Source organism: Bemisia tabaci, chromosome 7 (genome assembly GCF_918797505.1).
Source record: "Bemisia tabaci chromosome 7, PGI_BMITA_v3".
Classification (NCBI taxonomy): Eukaryota; Metazoa; Arthropoda; class Insecta; order Hemiptera; family Aleyrodidae; genus Bemisia; species Bemisia tabaci.
In genome coordinates this window covers 7,016,505-7,040,944 of record NC_092799.1, presented here as the reverse complement: position 1 = coordinate 7,040,944, position 24,440 = coordinate 7,016,505, and the positions used below count along the sequence as shown (strand labels likewise).

Sequence of the window (24,440 nt, the reverse complement as noted above, 5' to 3'; positions counted from 1 at the left end):
ATTCAAAGAAAAATCCGCGTAAATCAAGAGTCTGGTTTTCTTGTCAAACTCTTCAAGAATCTGGACTTTGCATCCAAGAGACTTTTTTCCAGTGTAGATGGACTACTATTGTTTAAGGTGATTGGATGAACGCTATATTTTGTGTCAGGACGACGTGCGATGCATTGCATCGATTAGTTTCATTTCTTAGATACTTGTCATTTTCTTCGAATTTTGAGATCGCAATTCTGTTGTCAAGAGACTAAAGAATTCACTCACCAATTTTGACCGACAAATGTTAAGTAATAAAGGCGTAATTTCTTTAGAGGAAATATGTCGCATTCGATACTGACATCGAAACTGCACTCGAATGCAATATTTTCTCTCTAAAAGAACCACGCCTACGTTTAATTTGTTTGTCAAAATTCGTGAGTGGATGTTTTAGTCTTCTTACAACAAAATTGCGATCTCAAAATTTGAGAAAAATGACGAGTATCTAAAAGAATAGAACCAATTACAAAACAGTCATGGCTAAGAGGTGAAAATGTAACTTCACATTTTACCATTTTCCTTAGGATCATTACAAATTTGGCATGACCTTAAAAATTTTATCGATCCTGTTATTTATATTGATAATTTTTTGTATTACTTTCATTTCAAAGTTCCTCGAAGTTCAACCAAGCATATTTTTTCTCTGTTTCAGTATGTGATCAAGGTAAATGTCCACGTATGAACATGCTGAAATTGAAAGAATTTGGACTAGCCAGCTTAACAACATTAATTATTTCAACGTGTCTCGCAAAATTTCTTGATCACACTGCAGTTAAGCTTTCATCTTTAAATTAACTCGTTTTCAACATTTACATTAATGTTACATCATTAAAACTTCAAATCGAAAAATATTCCACAGCTGCAGAAAAAAAACCATGGACAGTCCTAAAATATTTCTTGCTATTGCAGACGTGATATGCAGTGGCGTGGCGTGCTTTGTGATATATCGATTGATGTGTCATCTAAACCCATGTAAAAAGATCAATAAACAGGGTGTTCGCAACGAGCACCTTAATAATAGATTCTTTACCACAGCTTCAAATGGGGAAATCTTGATAATCCATCATTCACGTCTCGCCATTGGTAAAATGGACACCAAGTGAAATTACTGAAAAAAGCAGTACAGAACATAACTTACACTTCACAATCAGTATAGACAAAATTTAGAGATGTCTTCTGTAACCTTGCTATTTTGAGGGGAAGATTTTCATATCTTCGACAATTTTAGCCTCACAGGTATGTCAAGGGATTGCGCTATCTAGATTTGAATGTATGAACTCATCTGCAAAAACAGATGAGGAGAAAATATCGGATATCAAAGGATGAAATAGTGGAAATGTCTTTCACGAGGCTGTTACAAATTATCTGCTTCTGTGTCATTTTTCTAAGAAACACTGCTTCATAATTTTTTCGGAATTTTCATTGAATATGCTTCAAAGGGCAAAGAAGAATCACACACAACTTTTAAAGATCACAATTCTGAAGCTTCTTGCAAAAACATTTTCAAAGGAAAATATTAACTATTGTAACCAGAGAAATATGAATTCATAGTTTTGTCATTGATATCGAATGTGTATCATGAAATTCAGCACCATCTCTTTTCCAGCTGAATCCCCTAACAGCCAGGAATAACTTCGAATTACTGCCGCGAAATCCACAAGTTAGTGAAATTCTTTTTGGGATGCTGCAAAACCCACTCACCAATGCTACTTTTTGGCTGTCAATATTTTCTGCCGTGGGACCTGACCTGGAGCTAATAAACATGGTAAGACGCACTGAAAAATTGTTCATACCAAACCATTAGATTGAGTCACGTTACGTGCTCGTTGCACACGATGGACAATTTTCACGTGTCTGAAATTTGACGCATTTCGTGTGTACGTAGAACTACTGCGTGAACCGAACAAGAGAAAACCATTGGTTCATAAATTGAACAATTACTGAAGAATATATGACAAAAAGATATAATCTGCTAAAATACACGTGTTTAAATGGGACATGCAGATAGATGACGTCATTTTCTCACGATTGAATCGATTTTTAAACTATTTCTCTTATTGGGAACAAAATTGTAAGAAATACTATGCAGAATCAGCTCTTTAAGCACTCTCAGATGAAGCAACAAAGGATGTGCGTGCAAAATCTTTATTATATGAAAAAAATATTATGCTAAAAATGAATGAACAAAAATAAATCAAATTCCATTAGATCTTTAAGTTGCTTATTACCCTTTTGAAATACATAGTGAATTTCGTCATCCTCCGTGTTGGCGAAAACCAAGGTTTTGTCAATGGACCACTAAATAGGGTACGAAAGTAAGAACCACAATAAAGTCAAAATTTATTAAAATCAATCAAATTTCTCTATCAAAATTTTTTATAGAATACGATGGAAACATACTTTAAAACTCCTCATATTCAACCCATAAGCTTGTTTTACCATTCAAGATTGTTGATTAATTCTGCAGGCTACTGAGGTACCATAAGGTCAGAAAATAATTAAAAATCTATGCTCCTTTGCCACTCTTCCCGCATGACCATCCGAAGAGCGGAATTTTTAGTTTTTTCTTAGAGGATATTGTCACACCTTGCGAAATTTGTGTAATTTTGATTTGAGAAGGATGGAAACTCGCTATCAATAATGGAGCTCAAGGAACTGGTTGGAAAATAATGAAAAATTCATGAACCTCATTTGCCAGTTTTACTGGATGGTCATTTGAAGAGCAGATTTTTTAGTTTTTTCTTCAACGACTGTCTTGAACCATTGGGTAATTTGGAAATTTTTCCCTGATGACAATCAGGGACGCGGAATTTTGTGTTTCTTTCCCCCAACGATAAATGAGCGCTTATGGGACTTCGTGTAATTTCGATACAATACAAGTACGCAAAAATGTCATTTTTCAGGACACGGTAGCGCTGTTTTTGGGACATGGCCCCAACGGTGTCTCTGAGCGAACTTTGCAAGCATACGCTCAGTTACTACTTTGGGGAGGTAAGTCTTGCATCTGATTATCCCCTCCTCCCCTTTCAATAATCCAAGTTACGAAAATAAATCGTTACAACGTTGTTACCGAATTCCATCTAGAAACAACCACAATACCCTTGTGTGCTGGTTACACGCTTAAATTCCCATCAATTTCCGATCAAATGGTGACTGGTGCGCACCATCTACCATCAAATTTCTGCGGCCCGCAAAAATTTGATGGTAGATGATGGAACTGTGGGGCTCATCCTTCATCTGATTTCCACACAACCGTGCTTATTTCATGCTTATTTCAATCAACACGCTGTTTTAATTAATTTCTTTTCGTTTTTATTTCATTTCTAATTCGTTTTAATTAATGTATACTCATCAATCTAGATAACTCTCGACCGCCATCTTGGTCATCATTTTGATCAGAATTTGACGGAAATTTGAGCGTGTAACCAGGCCATACCAGATTTACTTCATTTTCTTCGGATGATAAAGCGTGCATAGATAAACAAAACGATTAAGGCTAATAAACTGTCTGCCCAAACATTCTTCTCAGGTTTGCTACATGGACATTTCTGCCGTCCACAGCAAAAATGCTGTAACTTCACTCAAAATTGAAAAGTACTCGGCTCAAACACGATAATTCTTGAGTATGCCACCAATTTTTTTTCTTTCATTTTTTTTCTTTTTTTATATAGATGTCGATTCAAATCAAATTTCTCTACGAACAAAATAAGAATGTATGGGTTGAGCAAGAGTAACGTTGCAATTCAAGGTAAACATTTTGTTTTATTTTGACTGTAAATACGGGTATTAGAGCTGTCGTTTCTTACATGTAGTAATTATTCCAAATAATTTCACATACATACATTACATTGCATACATTTATTTGCATAAATTCAAATTTTTGTGATTAAGGATGAAAATTTGCCCCTGATTTAATCGTAATTTTTCCAGATAATCAGGGACCAATTTAAAGTCTTTTATGAACCACATATCGACGGTGAAACTACCAAACCACGTATCTCGGTTTGCGACGTCGCAGACTTCCTGTCATACTTTATTTTTTAAATGAAAAACTACTTAACATCCAGTCTTGAAAATTTCTGTGATTTTTCCTCTTTGTGCGGAGAAAATTCCGTGAAAATTTCAAGGAATGATATTGATTTGGTCTACTTCAAAAAAATAAAATGTGAGCGTAGATTTTTAAACACCGCAAACGAGATACGTGGTTTGGTAGTTTCACCGTCGATATGCCTTTTCCGACATGAAAATTTTACTTGGGGCATTTTGCTATATTTTGTTGGCTGAAAAATATTCATTCGTAAACTGTTTAATTTTTGATACAGACAAATTCAATCGTTTTGACTATGGGCCTGAGGAAAATCTTCTGCGTTACGGTTTACGATATCCTCCAGCGTACAACTTGAGCGCCATCACAGCAAAAGTCGCCATTTACTTCGCAGATAATGATTATTTATCCCACCCAAAAGTAAGTCCTTCTACACGAAGAATACATTTTTATGTAATCTGTCATCGCTGCCATAAATATCAATTCCACGTGCAGAGTTTCAGGTGGAACAAAACAAAACTTTTGCTGTTTGAAATTACAACTCCTTGCTCAGTTTAGAGAAAACACATGTGCCGTTAGTTTCCCTATGCCCAGAAGTGCTTTCACGAGTGAGACAGAAGTTGTAGTTCCTAATTTCAAAATGCAGTCCAAATGAGCTGAGGCTCTTTTCTCCGCCCCAATAAGCTCGTTCAAGAATTTTCTAGTGCTCACATTTTTTAACATTAAGGGGAGCACTTAGTTCACAGGAATTTTCCCGGATTATTTGAACGGTATGAACCCACGGAGAACGAGCTCAAAGTTTCGTAGTTTGAGCTTTCATTCAAACGCATATCGTCGAGAATGCCAAGCTGTCACGTGACCCCTCTACTGTGATTTATGACCCATACAGCCGTTATCAATACACGACCGAAAAAATAATTCAATGGATCGTATTCGATACATCAATTAGGTGGTATTGTATCGGTATCGATTGGTTCAATGTGTAAACATTGCCTCAAAAGTCAATCGAGCAGTATGAAAGAACGGGTTTTTTGTGATAGATTTTTACTCTTATGAGTACAAAATGGCAATGAAAAGTGAAATTGTTTGGAATTTTCTCATTTTCTAGATTTTTATTCTTATGAGTACGAAATGGCAATGAAAAGTGAAATTGTCTGGAATTTTCTCATTTTCAGCTTTTCCAACCTAAATCCTAAAATTTTTGTTTGAGGTTCTGTTTTATTGTTTTGAAACAAACGATATGTCGAACCACCATCGAATGCGATCTATCGGCTCGAGAGGTCGGAAAAGTTCCTGAGGTTGGACGGAAATTTTCTAGGCCATCTTGACTTTCTCGGCGATGCGTGTATCAATGGTAGCGTAAATTACGTGATTTCGAACTCGTTTTTCATGTATCTTTCAAAAATCCGGTAAAATTCCCCTAAACCAGGGGCTATTTTTTTCCTTTTGTTAAGGCGAGAAAATCCGACGCGCCTTCAATTCTTGTATAGGCACCAAGCACACCCGGGAACACAAATAATTGCATCCAGGCGCCGTATTAAAACAGCACGGCGAGTCGCATTACTATGAGAGCAAGAACAACTGGAACTCCTTCAATTTTTGTGTAAGCAATACCGGTCATCTGAAGTGCACGAATAGTTGCATCCGGGCGTTATACTGAAACAGCGCAATGGACCACGCGAATCATAGACATAGAAGAACACGAGACGCGCCTCTAATTGAATCAGTGAGAACGAAAACACAACAACTCGGTGACTCAAAAATGCTCAATTTGTGTTAAAGAGAGTCAGATTTCGTAATGGTTATTGAAGTTACCGCATCTGTTCCAACTTGGACCCTTAAAGTGTCCTTAAGTACTTGTCTTGCGGCACCAAAAATCTTTTTCTTGTGTTAACATCTTCAACTACCGTGCAGTTTTGCGTGGGTCGTGATTATTTTCATTTGTTCGAGTTGTGTTTTTGTTCTCACTGATTCAATTTTATGAATGGGCAAAATTACGAGTTTCATCTTACCTTTTTTTTACGATGCCGTGAGAGTAAGGGAATGCGACGCGCCTTCAATTTTGTGAACAGGCAACATGGCATTCTACCTCATCTGGAATCAATTGTTTTAATACAATTTAAATGAAGGAATCCCAGTGTTGTCAAATATATGGAGTCTTCACTGCCCTAAATTATTTTCATTTTGATAAAAAAGAAATAAAAAATAAAAAGTAAAAAGATAAAAAAAAAACTGAAACTCGCGGACTACGCCAGATGATCGACGCGCAAAAATTTTGAAACCTTAATTGGATTGCATTTTGCAAAAAGGGACCACTAGCATTGCAATGTTGCTAAGATTGTGCAACTTCTTTTGTCTTGTAGGAAAAACCCGATTATCGATTAATAGTTTCTATTTTACTCGCTAAAAACTGTAAATTTAAGACAAAAATTACCATCTAAATTTCATAGTTTTTCACGATTTCTGCAATTTTATTTCAAAAGATGAAGCTGCACAATCTTAGCATCATTGCAATGCTAGTGGTTCCTTTTTGCAAAATGCAATCCAATTGAAGATCGGATTTTCTGAATTTTCATCGATATGTCTGAAGGAAATCAGATCTCTCAGCCTCCCCTGATATTAAAGATATGATAAACATGTTTAATCTCAGGGATATATCTGGATTTGCAAAAAACCAGTATCTTAATATAGCTGCTCTGCTGCGTTAGAGAGTAGATCAGCAAGTCAAAAAGTGAAGTTTTAAGGATCTAATATTGTCAATACGGCATTATTGAATGATTAAGTCGTCCATTTTTATTATATCTTTTAATAATTCTCAACAGGACTATGCGATAATACATAAACATTTGTAAATTTTAACATTGTCTTTTGTTAAATCAGGACGTACAGAAGTTGGCCGAGAAGCTGCCACGTTTGATCAGGTATAAGCTAATCAAGCATAAAAAATTTAATCACATGGACTACATATGGGGTACCGACTCGCAGAAACATTTTGCTGGTAATATCATAGACACGATCAGGAAGTACTCCTAACATTTATATAAGAACCTCTTGGAGGAACGAAAGAGAGGATGTCTTCCGGATAGGACAGGTCTACCAGTCCTGATTATCGCTTAACCAGCCCTGATCCATGAGAAATTCGTGACACTTATCATCAAGAACAAAATTAACGTGAAAAATTGGTGTTTCTGTGAATTCTGTGAGCGTTTAGATTACTGTGTTACTTTATTCCGGTGAGAAAAATGTCTACCTATTTTTGGAGAAAACTTGTTAGCTACAACCGAACGAGTTACAACCATTTTATTCATTACGCGTACATTGAAGCGTGGTTTTTTACTACAGTGTAATAAGCTGCACAAATATTTCTTTTATTTATTGACACGTATGAGTTATTTCCTTCATTTTTTTGAGCATTAATTTGATCGAAATAATCAATAAGCTCCAAGCTCAAGTCAATTTTCTTATGGAACAAGTTGAAAAATTAGTCTAATCAATCCAAGCAGACATAGAAAGTCGGTCCTTCAAATGCGATTATCTCCAACCAAAGACATTTGTTTAAGACTGTTGATCAACAACCGTTTTCTTTAGGTCCCTTTATTCCTACTCTATTCTATTACCTACTGGTTTTTTACTCATTGAGCTTATTCCATGTATGTTAACACGTCTATGTAAATAGGTCACTTGTCATCTCTCTATTCTCTCATCTTAAGAATTTGCTGTCCTTCATGTTTTAAAGAGATCTTTAGCAAGGTCTGATTAAACTAGTTCTTATTAGTATATTATACGGAGGGGTAAGTGTACTCCTTTTATGTATACGTTTGTATTTCATAAATAAAAAAGTCCTTACCTATTGAAAAAAAAATAATTAATTTGACAGGAAAGATCAAGATTCCCGACATCTGAATGCCGACCGTGGAAAAAAAAATTTTTTTGTCAAGAAATTGACGTAAATATTGGACCGCGCTAAACAGAAAGGAAGTAAGCCAAATCAGTTATTGCCAAATTCAATTTGGCAATTTAATTTTTACGTGAAAATGGTTATACGAATTTTGGTGCAACTTTCAGTGAAACTTCTGCTCAGTGCGAAGCAAATTCTTGAGAATTCTCAAAGGAATCCGCACAAACGTTCTCTCGTAAAAAATTAGATTGCCAAGCTTTTGGAAATAGCTAATGTGGCTTGGTTCCGTTCTGGAAAACGCGGTCCATATAATAACAAATGAAAAATGTGATTGTAAAATTTTGGGAGTAAAATGTTTCTGTCCAAATTTCGGAGGGCTGGATTGTATTTACGAGCTTTTCCGTCTGCCAATTCAACCTGTACCTTCTCAATCATCAATTCGTATTGGAAATAAAGAAAAAAATAAATTTGCGTCTTGTTCACTTTCCTACCCAGTTTTTTTTGAGGAGCTTGTGAAACATTCCCAGGTTGAACCATCTTCGAGGACTCATTGTCAAAGCTCAGCCCTTTCCTCAAATTTAGGAGGAAAGTATCGCATCTCAAAATGTTTTATTTCTGTATTCGTGACCACCCACGGTAAAGAGATCTTCAGTGTCAAAAACCTCAAGTATTGGGTATTCAGTTTCAGACTTATCACTCTTATCTGCGGCTTAAAATTGCGAGCACAATTTCTCATTTGTACTTATTTATTTTGGACGATTGCGTATGACTCTTGTCGGAAACAGAGTTTGCTATTTTCTCGCATAATTCGACAAAAATCACTCTCCTTGAAAAACTAAAATATGTTTTCTTGTACATCAGTTTCAACAGTTTTTTTTATTTATTTCTGAAAAGCGCTTATCAACTGTATACATAGTCGCTTTGAGGATAACTGCTAAATTTTGTCGAAGCGGCAACACAGCTGTAGATATGTAGCAAACTTCGAAACGAACAGGGTTCGTTCATTCCTTTCCGTTCTTTTAAATCGTGTAAACGGTGCGAGTGTGAATTCCTCCAGAAATCCGCAACAGTGGCATGGCGCGTTTTGCGATATATTGACTGATCTGCCTTTAAACCTATAGAATAGGATCGATAAATAGGATGTTCGCAGCGAACACCCTAATAATCGATTCTTTACCATAACTTCAAATGAGGAAATATCGATAATCGATCACTCACGCCTCGCCGCTGATCTGCAAGCCCTGGTGGGAAGATTCTTCCCCTGCTGCCGCGTCTGGAAATGGGGAACTGGGGCAGGGCCCAGTTCGCGGTTCATATGCAAAACATGTGTCACCCCTCGACACCCCCCTCCCCCTATACACCCCCTCCCCCTCCTCACGAATAAAGTGCCGCATCTTCAGCCGAAGTGCGATCCCGAGAATGATGTCAAAAGATCGGCGAGTGTGAAGTGATATCGTCAAAGGTGCGGTGCTCCTCATGAAAAGTGATTGAGATTAAAGTGAATTGGTCGCACAGGAGTTTGAGTGCGGTTGTGTGAGAGGGTAAGAGCAATGGCAACAGACATTCTGATTTCGAGGAGCTTTAAGTGATCGAGTAAGTACCCGGATTTGCATGCTTGTCATTGTTCATCACGCAGGTTATGGACATGAGAAAAGAATGTTGAGCGGCTATGCTTCTCAGGATTTTAGCGTTGAAACCGATCATGTCGTCCGTTTGCACTCCAATTAGGTGAGAAATTGCCAAAAAATCAAAGTCTCACCAAGTTACTAGTTTTTCCGGGGAATATTCAATCTTTCAAAAAATTGCTGGATTTTGGGATAAACGAGTTCTATTTTCGAATTCAGCGGCCAAAAATTTATCGAGTTTTGTAAGGCATCCCTCAGGACATTTTTTGCTTTCCCAGATAATAGATTTTCACTCCAGCATATCGATGGCGAAAGTGTGTAACCACGTATCTGCGTTTAGGATGTTGCAAACTTCCGATCATACATTATTTTTTCTTCGGAAAACTGGTCAACTTAATTTCTTGAAAACTTTCTTGATGTATCCCTCTACTAGCACAGTATTCCGTAGAGATTTCAAGCTATATACACCGAAAAAAAATTTCCTGTAGTAACATCCCGAATGTTACCACAGCAACTTTTTTTTCAGTGTAATTGACTTGTTCCTCTCAGGAATAAGAAAGTAGGAGGGGAAATTCGGAAACATCGCGACGGAGACACGCCCGTCGTTTCGCACTTGAGCCATCGATTTTAAAAGCTTACTTTACACTGAAAAAAAGAATCTTAAATTTGCCGCCAAGAAGTATTTTTTTCTTAGATCAAGAATTTTGCTGCTCAATATAATCTACTTTTTTGCTTAAACCAAGTCTTATTTTCCTTGCATCAAGAAAAATTCAGCTTAAATCAAGATGAAACAATTCTTGGCGGCAAATTCAAGAATCTTCATGCTTGAGCCAAGCACCTATTTTTTCAGTGTAAGCTTGGGACTTAATTTCAGAGGAAACTAGTGGCGCATCGTGTTTTTCGCGAAACTTAAAGAAAGGAAGTAATTAAATCGCAAATCCTTGGCATCCAGTTGGCGAAAACTTTCCGTTAGACTATATCTTTGTTGGTTTCAGGTGGAATCCTTGGTGGAGGAGATGAAGTGGACGGAGGGTAGGAGAGGGTGGCATTATTTCCGGACGAGCTTATCGGCGCAACGAATGGCGAGATGAACAGATGGTTCTACTTACGCTTGTCCGGCGCGCTCCTTATCAACCTGGGAAGACGGATCCTCCACGAGGCGGGCCGACTGGTTCGCCAGCGTCCGCAAAACGATTTTTTACGCCATGCACTCGCCCTTCACCCGCTCCAGAGCTCGCCCTCCGAGCTCCCCCGCTCCGTTGCCCAGTAAGTTCACTAAAACGTAACGTAGTAAGTTTCAACTAAAAGCCGAAGAGAAAATGCACTGAAAAAAAAAAATCTCGGTGTATTTACTAAGAAAAGAGTAAAATTACCGGTACAATTACCATTTATGGAATTGGTAATTTTACCGAGATATTTTTTTTTTTTTTTTTTTTTTGTAGTTCTACCGGGAGAAAAAGTGGCGAATCTTCTCGAAGATATGACAATTTAAGCATCTTACTTCACCGGCTGTGTTACACAAAGTCGGGAATTTCGATTTCCACCTGTTTCGCACTACCACTCCCAACATGGGGTGGGTTTCGGCCAGGTGGTCATCTAGATGGTTAAACTATCATATGTTGGTTTGGCTCTGAAGTTAAGACAAAAACTCTGATCAGGAGTTGGCAAAGGGTGATCGGGGGCCGAAGGGCGAGCCGACCAACTAAACCAAACTCACGGCTGCATGTCTGCCCGGATAGTGCCGGAATCATCCCTGTTGGGGGACGGTAAAATTATTGACTTTCTCGGTAATTTTACTGGACCCCGGTAAAAACGCCAATATTTTTCATCGACTGTGGTAGAATTATCGAGATAAAATGGCAAAGTTACTGGGAATTGATTACCCATAAAAGTGGTATTCTTACCTGAGAAAAACAGTAAAAATGCGGGTTTTTAGGTAAGCTTACCAGTCTGTCTTGGTAAAATGACTAATAATTGGTAAAAAAAAAATTGAGATGGTATAATTACCAACGGACCTTAGTAAAGACACCGAGAATTTTTTTTCAGTGTAGCTATTGCCAAATTTAATAGGGCAATCTAATTTTGTACACGGGGGAACGTTTGTGTGGATTCCTTCGAAAATTTTAAGTAATTTGCTTCGTGCTATGCAGAAAGTTCACTGGAACATAGCGTAACGTAGTAGGTTTAAACTAAAGGCCAAAGAGAAAGTGAACCGCGTTAAGCAGAAAGGAAAGAAGCCACATCAGCTATTGCCAAATTTAATCGGGCAATTTAATTTTGTACACGGGGGAACGTTTATGCGGATTCCTTTGAAAATTTTCAGAAATTTGCTTCGGACTGTGCAGAAAGTTCACTGAAAGGGTATCCCAGGATAAGGGCACCAAAATGCCCCTCCTCACGGATTTTGAATTCAATGGTCTAAACCCTTAAGGAGGTCCTAAAAACATGGTTTTGGGCAATTTTAACCTCCTGACCCCAACCACCCCCCCTCCAGCCCCGAAAAACCCATTTTTCGGGGAATCTTGGGGTATTTTCACGTTTTATTTCATATCTCCCGCGTTTTTCAATGAAAATGCACCAAAATTTCACCAAATGTACATCAAGGGCATTCACATTCTTGGGTAAAAAAATCAAATTTATCGAAATATATTTAGACTCCGAAAAAAATTCGTGAAAATCGTAAATTTTCAATTTTTTTCAGATTTTAGCGGTTTTAAAAAAAATGAGGACACATACATTTTTTTTATTGCCTTAAAATGTAGGTATATACCCAGTTGTTACCAAAAAAAATTTCAAGCCTTCACGCGTGGTGCGTCCCACCGAAAAAATAGTTTTTTTGGCGCCAAAACGGTCAAAATGGCTCTTTTGGCAACGGTTTACTCGCACGCTATCAAGATAGTAACACTTAAATCTCTAATTTTTGGTTTCAATGTTTCAAGAAGCATGCCCTAGTATCGTCAGAAAAGGTTTCAAAGTCGATCGAGTCCTTACGCCCCACGTAAAGTACCGGTTTTTGGCGCCAAAATGGTCAACATTCTATTTCAGAAGAGGTTACTCGCCGTAGGGTGGCCCTTATTTTTGACTTTACGGAATTTAAAGTGCAGAGCCCTGCAAATGGTTTCATTTGATGAGAAAATAACTGGGGAAAAAAAATAACAATGGAGAAAAAAATATTTTAAAACGCGCCTCAAAGAGCCTAAAGTTCCGAGCGTGGCGTGCGAAGAGCGTTTTTTTTTCGTCATTTTGCGAATTTTTTTTCTCCCGTTGAAAAGTTTCTACGGCTTTGAAATTTTTGTAGGTAACATACTTTTTAGAGTACTTACGAGAAAAATAATGAAATTTACCTCGCCCATCACAATCATGCGATTTCGTCCGATTGTTCATAAACATTCTCCCGGCACAGTTTGCCCTGAACGAGTTTTGGCAGCCAAACGAGGCCACTTTGAAGGGGAAATGGGGTATTTTAAAAGTAGCGAGGTAAATGTTGTTACTTTTTTCGTGAACTACTATAAAATATGTGATACCTACTTCAGAAAATTTCAAAAACCGAAGCAACAATTTAAAGGTGGAAAAAACAGACACGCCGCGCGCCGTGCGGGTAGACATTGTAAGGAAAATCGGCAAAATCGCACGACATGGCCTCTTTGATGAGGTAAAAAGGGCATTTTAAATTGGGCGAGGTAAATTTCATTATTTTTCTCGTAAAGTACTCTAAAAAGTATGTTACCTACAAAAATTTCAAAGCCGTAGAAACATTTCAACGGGAGAAAAAAAATTCGCAAAATGACGAAAAAAAAAACGCGTCTTCGCACGCCACGCTCGGAACTTTAGGCTCTTTGAGGCGCGTTTTAAAATATTTTTTTCTCCATTGTTATTTTTTCCCAGTTATTTTCTCATCAAATGAAACCATTTGCAGGGCTCTGCACTTTAAATTCCGTAAAGTCAAAAATAGGGCCACCCTACGGCGAGTAACCTCTTCTGAAATAGGAATGTTGACCATTTTGGCGCCAAAAACCGGTACTTTACGTGGGGCGTAAGGACTCGATCGACTTGAAACCTTTTCTGACGATACTAGGGCATGCTTCTTGAAACATTGAAACCAAAAATTAGAGATTTTAGTGTTACTATCTTGATAGCGTGCGAGTAAACCGTTGCCAAAAGAGCCATTTTGACCGTTTTGGCGCCAAAAAAACTATTTTTTCGGTGGGACGCACCACGCGTGAAGGCTTGAAATTTTTTTTGGTAACAACTGGGTATATTACCTACATTTTAAGGCAATAAAAAAAAAATGTATGTGTCCTCATTTTTTTTAAAACCGCTAAAATCTGAAAAAAATTGAAAATTTACGATTTTCACGAATTTTTTTCGGAGTCTAAATATATTTCGATAAATTTGATTTTTTTTACCCAAGAATGTGAATGCCTTGATGTACATTTGGTGAAATTTTGGTGCATTTTCATTGAAAAACGCGGGAGATATGAAATAAAACGTGAAAATACCCCAAGATTCCCGAAAAATGGGTTTTTCGGGGCTGGAGGGGGGTGGTTGGGGTCAGGAGGTTAAAATTGCCCAAAACCATGTTTTTAGGACCTCCTTAAGGGGTTTAGACCATTGAATTCAAAATCCGTGAGGAGGGGCATTTTGGTGCCCTTATCCTGGGATACCCTTTGCGCCTGAATACGCAAAACCATTTTCACGTAAAAAAGTAATTTTCCCAATTAAATATGGCAATAGCTGATGTGGCTTAGTTCCTTTCTGCTTCACGCGGCCATTGTTTCTTCGTTTCCCCCGTTCATAGCTTTGTCTATCAATTTCTTTGCGCATCTCGCAGTTTTGCGTTCCGCGATTTCTAACGGTTGTGCGGATTTTTGTACAAATTTTTGTGAATTTTTTGCATAGTACGAAGCAAATACTTCAACATTTTCAAAGGATTCTGCACAAAGGTTTTCTTGTAAGAAATTAGATTGCTCGGTCAAATTTGGCAATAGCTGATGTGACTTGGTTCCTTTCTGCTAGACGCGGTCCACCAGACACCTAAAACGGGGGGGGGGGCGTAAGGGGGATGTTGGGGCCTCCCCCAAAAATTTTTTGAATTTTGAAGCATCTAATATGCAGTCTGAGTCAATTTCGCGATGAATAATTATATCAAATGTAAGCGTCTTTCATCCTTATTTCCTCCGTTCCTTCCTTCTTTCCATCTTTTTTCCTTCTATTCTTCCTCCTTTTTTTCGAGCCAACGCCAGGAGGCGTACGCCCCCTAACCCGCCCTCTAACTCCCCCTCCCCCTTCCCCTGGATATGCCCATGGCTCGCTTTGAATAGCAGTATTACGTGACCGTCTGATCTTCTCGCGCTTGCATTTCAGCCAATCAGACACCCGACTACCACTTTTGAATTCCTTATGGAAAATAGTCCAGGCGCCTGGTAGCTAAAAATGAGGCTACCTGGAATTTCGGGTACAGCGGGTACAGCGATTATTTTGGCTTACATTATGTTTTTTGGGTCGCTGAATCTGAATCTGAAGTTTCCTACCGCGTATCTGGTGAGCATTTTCCGTCATATTGAAAAAATTGCCTAAAAATGCCTTTTTTGCGGTTTTATGGATATTGCGGCCACGCATGAGAAAAAGTCCCGGATTTAGTTAATGTTTTGAATAGCTGACATAATTTGGAAGAAAATGGTATATGAGTATGCTAAGTTTGCTCAAAATTGAGGAAGATACAGCATCGTGAACTTCGCGCCCATTCACGGTTTCGCGGCGCACCCGTCAACGCGCGATCCGGCTCGCCGCGGTCAGCCAAGTTCCGAAGCGCTCCTAAGTTCCGAGATCCGAGGTTCCTCAAATGTGAGCAAACCTAGAATATTCATATACAATTTCCTTCCAAATTATGTCAGCTATTCAAAACATTAACTAAATCCGGGACTTTTTCTCATGCGTAGCCGCTATATTTAAAAAAAAAAAAAAAAAAAAAAAAAAAAAAACCCAAAAAAGGCCTTTTTAGGCAATTTTTTCAATATGGCGGAAAATGCTCACCAGATACGCGGTAGAAAACTTCAGATTCGAATTCAGCGACCCAAAAAACATAAAGTACGCCAAAAAAATCGCTGAGTACCCGAAATTCCAGGTAGCCTCATTTTCAGCTACCAGGCGCCTGGACTACTACTTCAATATTGAGCTTCCATCGCCTTGCTAAGGCGCAGGGATACAACTCTTTGAACTCTCCAGAACGCGTGAGGTATCACACCTCAATTGAAGGTGTTTTCGAATCTTCTGTATTTACATGACGGGATTTTCCGCCATTTTGAAAAAATGGCCTGAAAACGCCTTTTTACGCAATTTTTTCAATATGGCGGAAAATGCTCACCAGGTACGCGGTAGGAAACTTCAGATTCGGATTCAGCGACCCAAAAAACATAAAGTAAGCCAAAATAATCGCTGTATACCCAAAATTCCAGGTAGACTTACCAGGCGCCTGGACTATGGTGTCACCGCTTGGTTTCTCGGTTTTCCTGTGCCGCTACTGCAGTTTCGACCGTTTAGGCAGTAGTTTAAGGGCGCTAAAGCCAGGATTGTATTTCGCAAATTGATAATTTTTGAAGAAAAATAATAAAATAAGAAGCAGGATAAATTTAACTAAATAATAAAGGGTAATCAAATCAAAAATATAATACAAAACGATTTGGAAAATTTCGTCATGTAAATACAGAAGATTCAAAAACGCCTTCAATTGAGGTGTGATACCTCCCGCGTTCCGGAGAGTTCAAATAGTTGTATCCCTGCGCCTTACTAAGATGGAAGATTGATATTGAAGTACGTATCCCGCGTGGTTTCTCGGTTTTCCTGTGCCGCTACTGCAGTTTCGACCGTTTAGGCAGTAGTTTAAGGGCGCTAAAGCCAGGATTATATTTCGCAAATTGATAATTTTTGAAGAAAAATAATAAAATAAGAAGCAGGAGAAATTTAACTGAATAATAAAGGGTAATCAAATCAAAAATATAATACAAAACGATTTGGAAAATCTCGTCATGTAAATACAGAAGATTCAAAAACGCCTTCAATTGAGGTGTGATACCTCCCGCGTTCTGGAGAGTTCAAAGAGTTGTATCCCTGCGCCTTAGCAACGCGATGGAAGCTTAATATTGAAGTAGTAGTCCAGGCGCCTGGTAGCTGAAAATGAGGCTACCTGGAATTTCGGGTACTCAGCGATGTTTTTGGCATACTTTACGTTTTTTGGGTCGCTGAATTCGAATCTGAAGTTTCCTACCGCGTATCTGGTGAGCATTTTCCGCCATTTTGAAAAAATGGCCTGAAAACGCCTTTTTACGCAATTTTTTCAATATGGTGGAAAATGCTCACCAGATACGCGTTAGGAAACTTCAGATTCGAATTCAGCGACCCAAAAAACATAAAGTAAGCCAATAAAATCGCTGTGTACCCAAAATTCCGGGTAGACTTACCAGGCGCCTGGACTAAAATGACATGGGAAATCAAAACCAAACATTTTTTCGAATTCAGCCAATTTTTCAGTAAAAAGATGTCCATGGTTGATTTCTCGATGATTTGGTTTTCTTTTGATGTAAAATACATTGCTCATTCTAAAAAAAAAAAAAACACCTAAAATATTGATTTTTAAAATTTTAATTATTTTCTTCCATTGGAGTAAGCGGGACTAATACAAACACCGACCCATGTGACAGAAAATTAAAATTTCAAAAATCAAGATCTTTCTTGTTTTTTGGAGAAAATTATTTATTATACATGAAGAAGAAAGCTAAATCATCAAAAAATCAGTGTCAGTCTAGTTCCAAACTATGCAAATTGCGCACTAGGAGTGGATTTCAGAATTTTTAATGTAAATATTGTGATTTTCGCAAACATATTCTACTATGCTGTCAATTTTACCAAAATTGATTCAAATGATTGATTTTATTCAAATCCCATCCATTGCAATTTTTGTTTTGTTTTTTTGGATGTCTCAGTCCTTGATTACTCGCGAAAATCCGAGAAATGATTTAAAGATTAAAGTTTGTTAAGCACACGCTTTAATAAACTCAAGGTTAAATTGTTAATACTTAAATTGACTCAGGTTAATTTCTTTATTTTCAGGTAGGACACCAGAGATTCAACGGATGTATTTCTACCACTCTGTTGATAGATTACGCGCTGTACAGCTTGTCTCTAAAGGTTAGTGTTGAGATTTTTAGTGACAGTCATTACTGAAAGAGAATATTGTAAAAGCGACATAAGTAAAGCATCAAACGATCTGTCTTGCCGATTCATAAGTCTTTTTCTATGAAGGTGAGCCTTTATAATATAAGCTTAGATTGATTTAAAAAAAAAAAAAAAAAAAAAAAAAAAAAAAAAAAAAAAAAAGTGTACTTCAGTAACGAAACAGCTCTGCAGTAATGCGGTAACATACATATACAGTAATAAGATATTATTCTCGGTGAACACCTCTGCGAGACCCTTTTCTTGGAAGAGGAAAAATCAACAATAATATTTTACAACACGTGCAACACTACAACATGCTACCAACTTCAATTGTAATACATGCATGTGCCAATCTGCATGACCTCCAATGAGTGCAAGTATTTTGCCGATCATGTTTTTGACAAGCGTACCAGGAAAATATTTCTGTTATTTGTAAGTGAAAAAAGACAGAAAGAAAGAAATTATATTCCTCCCGCTATAGTTGTAATGCCGATAGTATTTTCCCGCCCGTCACTCGTTTGGAACAAATAAGTTTTTTGAATAAACGTCTGACAAAAAACACGAGTGAAAATTTGCACGACGAAATTATTTTAGGTAAGAGATAATTGTTTATTGAAAAAATAATATTAGAAAATATCAACATTGAATTGATTTGAAACTCAAATTGGATTGTAGAATAATGAAAGATAATGATGATAATGATTGATCGATATCGGAAGATTAGAAAAAAAACATTGAAAACCATAAAAATTAAGTACGAACTGCATATTCACACGGTATGTATCCGGTGGTCTAAAAAGTGTGTAGAACCGCTCCAGTTTGTAGTTTTTGACGCGAAACGATATGATATTTCCCACGCCTCGTACGGCCGAAACAAATTCATTGAAGAAAAAAACTAGAAATCCCCCTCGAGAATATAATTACATATTAGTTGCTGTAAGCTAAAAGGTGATCGCTACTTTTACCACATTGTTACGTATCATCACGAGTGAGGTTTCCGAATGATCATAATTAAACCAAAAGCACAATAAGTTGAATCAGACTGCTCTCAAAAATGTCGAAAAAGTTCATGCGCGCTGACTTTGATCAATTTTCGTCTCTAGTTTGTATTGTTTTGACCACCTTCTTTTTCCGAGGGATTATGACTTTGAAGTTTGAACAGGCATCGCCAGATGATAGCAGTCTGAACAATTTGGTCTCACTATGTACACGCACCGCTGAACTTTCAAAACAGCAATTTTTTTACATCATTAATCTGGTACCAGCTTTTTCTCCGGCACCCCTCATAAAAATTCTGCACGAGAATCTACTCGCAACAGCTGTAATAAATCCTTTCGGCGATTTCTTCTCATCCTCGGGCAGGGCGAAGAAAAACATGCTCTTCTTCCTGGAAAGTCTCGACGATATTTTAAGTTTAATCCTGGGGACTGCCAACGATGGGTCTCGTCAGAGGATGGACAAAAAAAATGGTGGTTCGGCATTCATGAACTTTACAGGTCATGGGCTCGGGAGAAAAATTGAGGGAACGACCACTCGAAAATTACCACGCTACTGCGTTCAGCTCGATGCAAAATTACATCCAACCTGTGGAAAAGCTTGTAACATAACATGCGATTTTGTTGTGAATATGACGTCGGTAGATATATTCGTCGCCCCTGATGCAGATAGTGATATTTTTCCATCAGACCACGTTCTTACTTACAGCCACGGGCTTTACGTACACAATATTTGGAGCCCTGATAACTATTTGATATTCGTGGTGGCAGAGAAAATAATCGAGACGGTCACCTCGGAGGCATACCTTGATCGGTTGAAATTATCGTTTGCATTCATGTGGCGATTTTTCAAAGGGCGCAAAACAATTATCTGCATTGGTCACGAGTGCTTTAAGTATGACCCATTTCAAGAGCAACTTTCGCGGTATACCATTCCACAAAATGATAAAAACGATGACTTTAAGCTGAATTTTAACCACATGAGAATAAATTATGTATTCGAACATAAGGTTGACGGTACAACTGACGATTTATTATCACAACAAGCATGGTATGATATTCTGCATCTTGCCTTATTCGAAATTGGAGCTAGGAATGGTGAAGGTTTGCCTGTATCTATCGTGATAAAAGGATTAAAGAATTCTACGCTTTGCTCTAATGACTTTGAACTCTTACAGAAGAGCAATGCAGACATCTACCTTACCGACGGTATCTCGGTTCTCGAAGGAGATGACATCTCTGATTTTCACTTCACCACGGGAATTGAAACCAATGCGTTGTGCTTTGTGACCCCGCCGAGTGATTACGTGCCTCAGTATTTGGTGGTGTTTAAAGTCTTTTCGGTCTTACTCTGGAGCCTCATTCTAATGACAGTGATATTGTTTATCGGGTTACAATCCTTTTTCCAGTATTCGCAATATAGAACATTCCGGCATCTTCACACTGAAAAAACAGCACACACGTACGAAGTGACTTCTTCACTGATAATTGTATGGTCATACTTTATGAATGGTAGCCCTTATCGTCTTTTACTCGGGAAAATGTACTCGGGAAAGTTAGTATTTATCCTACTAACTATTTTCAGCTTCGTCATCGGAATCGTTTATCAGAGTGAGATGTTCAACATGCTCAGTGGGTACACTCGTTACCCAGAGATAAAAACTGTAGCGGAATTGAAAGATTCGGACATAATAATTCAAGTTCCCTCAAAGACAGTGCATGAACAAAGGTTTAATGATTTAAGTATCTCGTCTCCAGATTTTATGAATAAATTTACCAATAGCTTCTCCTATTACGTGGATCTGGCGATCACAACTCTTTTCGAAGATGCAGATGACAACGGAAATATTGAATTTGATTTACAGAGAAACGAATCAAAAATGAGCCCAAAAGAAGCAAAATTCATGCGGATGACACACCCAATCCGAAAACAACTAATCTCAATCGTGGAGACCGATGCGTTTTTGCTTAGTATTCCAAGGGTGTTTGGGGCAACGAAATACTTCTTCTTAAACACCAAACTGATGGATCGGGATGTTGAAGTCCACAAAACTGATGAATGCATCCTCACTTATCCCTACATGTACCGGATTCTGAGAAGTACCCCTTATTTTGATGAGATAAACGGCATGATTCAATCATTCATAGAAAATGGAAGAGCGCTAAAAATCTTACAAAGCATGGTGACTTCCAGTCGCGCTCAAAATTCACCAGAATCCAAAAGTGCGCCAAATCTTCCAAGAATATTTAATATGAGTGATCTGCAAGCTGCGTTCTTCGGTCTCTTGATAGGGCTTTTTTTGAGTTGTCTAATCTTTTCGATCGAACTTTTGACAAATTCAATTCGCGAGATGATAACCTACAGAAAATTAAACCGGCGTAAGAAGTAGGTCTTGGAGATCACCGCTTGCCACGTGGACTGTATAAATATGATGAAAAAGTTGATAGCCGCACAAACTTTTGTTGAATAAATTTTTCAAATAAAGTTAGCATGTCTCTTAGAATTTGATGCTAGTTCCTAATACCACCCTTTCATTTGAAGTAGAGAGAGGGTCATGCCAAAACTGCTTCCTTTGATGCAGTACCTCAAATAATGGGTCAGTTGCGCTGGTCACGAAATCGTGTTTTGATGGTTGATCATTGTAGATTAGCGAAAAAAAAACCATCTGTCCAAACCGCAACTTTCTGCGTTCAATATTAACAAAGATATCGTCCTTTGAAAAGTTAGGTTTTTGACGTCATCCACCGCGGCACTGACACCCTTGGTTTTTTCCTCTTTTGCTTGATCAGTGATGCAGAGGGTGCAACGCGAAACTTCAACGACGTTAAACGTAAACAAGATTCAAGATTCAAGATACAGGATTCAAGATTTGCACTTTAAAGTCTTCCTGACAGGAGATAATGTACTCACCGCGATCCGCGAAAAAATTAGGCGATCAGTCAGTTTAACTCAGTTTGTTTACGATTAACGTCGTTGAAGTTTCGCGTTGCACCCTCTGCATCACTGATCGAACACAAGAGGAAGAAACCAAGGGTGTCATTGCCGCGGTGGATGACGACAAAAATCTGACATTTCAAAGGCCGATATCTCGGTTAATATTATAATAATATCTATGAAGACATTGTCGCTCTTAAATACTATAAATCGAAATATTTTTTTCTGAAATTTTAAGGAAGTATCTTAATAAAATATGTATTTCAATAAATGAAAGTATTCCAGTAAATCATCACCAAATTAAATTCAGTATGCGTCTTTAAGCTTGAGTAATTAGCACAGTAGAAAATGTTTTTATGACCAATGGTCATAGAAGATTCCTGATCCCACCTACTGTTCTAGTCCTATTGATATGATAATGTTACTATTGTGGTAACAACGTCACAATTTAACATTATCATTGGTACACTGGAAAAAAAATCTCGGTGCATTTACTAAGAAAAGGATAAAATTACCAAGAATTCAGGGGTCTATTTGATCCCAGTTTTTTCTTGGTAAAATTACCATTTATGGAATTGGTAATTTTACCGAGAAATCCCGGTAAAATTTTTGAACTTTCTTGGTAATTTTACTGGATTTTGGTAAAAACGCCAATATTTTTAGTCGACTGTGGTAGAATTACCGAGATAAAATGGCAAAGTTACCGGGAATTGATTACCAACAAAAGTGGTATTCTTACCAGAAAAAATCAGTGAAAATACCGGTTTTTAGGTGAGCTTACCAGCCTGTCTTGGTGAAATTACCAATAATTGGTAAAAAATGTGAGATGGTAAAGGTACCAACGGACCTTGGTAAAAACGCCGAGAATTTTTTTTCAGTGTATGGAGGAAGAAAAGAGCCGTCTCCGCGGCGCACAGTGGATCAGAGAGGTCGGACATGAAATTTTTGACAAGAACTGCAAATTTTTATGTTTATTTCGTCACATTTTAAACTTTAAGGGGTGCTTCTTGAAGAAAATTTCACGAGGAAACCAATGGAACCATTTTTAAAATCTCAAGGTTTAAATTTAACGGAGTTATAAGCTTTTAAAGTTTCCAAGTTATGTCCGACCTCTCCTATTGACTCGATCCACTGTGCGGCGGCAACATTGCAACTACGACTTGAAATGTAGGAGGAATCTAGAATCCTCCATGAACTTTCCAACAGGAAAGATTCTTTTTTCCTACGTTTTTTACATTCGATAATTTCACCTATCACCACCGTGCAGGACATGATCACAGTGACAACAAGAGGTTTCCTCTAAAAAGTTCCTTTCAATTTGAGAGCGGTAACTATTCGAACACGACCGGCGTGTGGTTGCATACTTATCTATTTGAAGGCGATTTTTGCACGCGCGCCGTAGAGATGAATAATTACTTGGACTTGAATACTTGGCGAGGGAATGGAATCCCACATTGATTTTCTTACGAAGCTTTGTTATATATGATGCCGGGAAAACATTATTCCGTGTGAGGAGGATAATGTCCTCTGGCTGCTTCACACTCAAGTCCTCTGTTAATATCCTCTGTTAATGTCCTAGGTTATTATTGTTGTAGAATCTCACCGTAATGACCAATCTCATACTTAAAGAGAGAAGGATCGTTGACCTTGCAATGCTCATTGTGGATCCCCGACCCCATCCTAGTTCCCTAGTTATAGTTACGATGTTACTGTTATGGTTACAATTATCTTGGTCTCAGTCACAATTAAGTGGCTGGAAGGGCAAGGCGCATAGGCGTAAATTTTTGATATTTCTAGAAACAGGTGTTTGAAGTTTCGAAATTACGTGGATCCTTGTGGCGGAAAGAGAGTTCAAACTGACTGTTTGATGCTTAAAAATTGGAATTTGGGAACGAACCTTTCTCAAAATATGCATTAAGATTAGTTTCACTTAAAATCATTAATCCTTCGATTTTTTAAAAAAACTGCACTTATGCGCCTACTCCTCCAAGTCCCTCAATTTAGCACTGCTATCTCGACCGAAATAATTCTTACCGCGTGAGTAACATTGAAAATACAACATGAAAAGTAAGTGTGGCTTGGAATCAACTTTTGAGCATTAGGGCAGGAAAGATTATTTTTTCTCATTGCACATTTCTGCATTCAATAATTATTTCACTTGTCAACGCCATATACGCTGAAGTTATGCGCTATGTATTTTTGAAAGGCAATATTTCCGTTCATATTGGACGTGAAAACTTGGTGTTTGAACACATATCGTTATTTTTTTCTGGTTTCTGACCTAAATTTATGAAAACACGATCCAACAATTACCGCAACTGTCCCAGTGACCCACTAGATATCCATGGACTTGCTTTTGTAATTGCATAGGCAAGAGTTTGAGAAAGAGAAAATTGAAGATATAAATAAACCGTATTCTTGAAATAACCATGAAAGCAACTTGAATGGCGTTTCGAGATAGGTACGTGTTTTCACTCACGTTTTTCCTGTCCTAGAAAATTGAAGAGGCAAAACCTTGAAAACCGCTGAAAAAGGTTTTTTTACCATTCTAGTCACTAGAAAAAATTTACAGCTAACGGTGTGTTATTTCGTGATGAGCATAGATTAGGAGTATTTTATTGTGCGTAGACTCTTTTCCCCCAGAACTCAGCGCTTGGAACCAATTGCAGCAACCCATACGTAATGGCTAAGGTCTTGCAAA

At 37.9% G+C, this 24,440-nt stretch overlaps 2 protein-coding genes across 2 annotated transcripts in view; both read left to right on the top strand.

The window, feature by feature from the left end:
* The window catches only part of LOC109032674 (lipase 1-like), a 41,245-nt gene extending 32,906 nt beyond the window's left edge, over positions 1-8,339 (top strand). Inside the window, exons 5-9 of the mRNA XM_072302504.1 lie at positions 683-694; positions 1,620-1,795; positions 2,934-3,021; positions 4,353-4,495; positions 6,956-8,339. Coding sequence (XP_072158605.1) covers positions 683-694; positions 1,620-1,795; positions 2,934-3,021; positions 4,353-4,495; positions 6,956-7,108 — 572 coding nt within the window. The 3' untranslated portion in view covers positions 7,109-8,339. The remainder of the gene's footprint in view (positions 1-682; positions 695-1,619; positions 1,796-2,933; positions 3,022-4,352; positions 4,496-6,955) is intronic.
* Positions 8,340-9,402: 1,063 nt separating this feature from the next.
* Positions 9,403-24,440, top strand: part of LOC109032672 (B-cell linker protein) — a 26,249-nt gene continuing 11,211 nt past the window's right edge. The window contains exons 1-3 of the mRNA XM_019044916.2: positions 9,403-9,566; positions 10,594-10,864; positions 17,705-17,782. Coding sequence (XP_018900461.2) covers positions 10,804-10,864; positions 17,705-17,782 — 139 coding nt within the window. The 5' untranslated portion in view covers positions 9,403-9,566; positions 10,594-10,803. The remainder of the gene's footprint in view (positions 9,567-10,593; positions 10,865-17,704; positions 17,783-24,440) is intronic.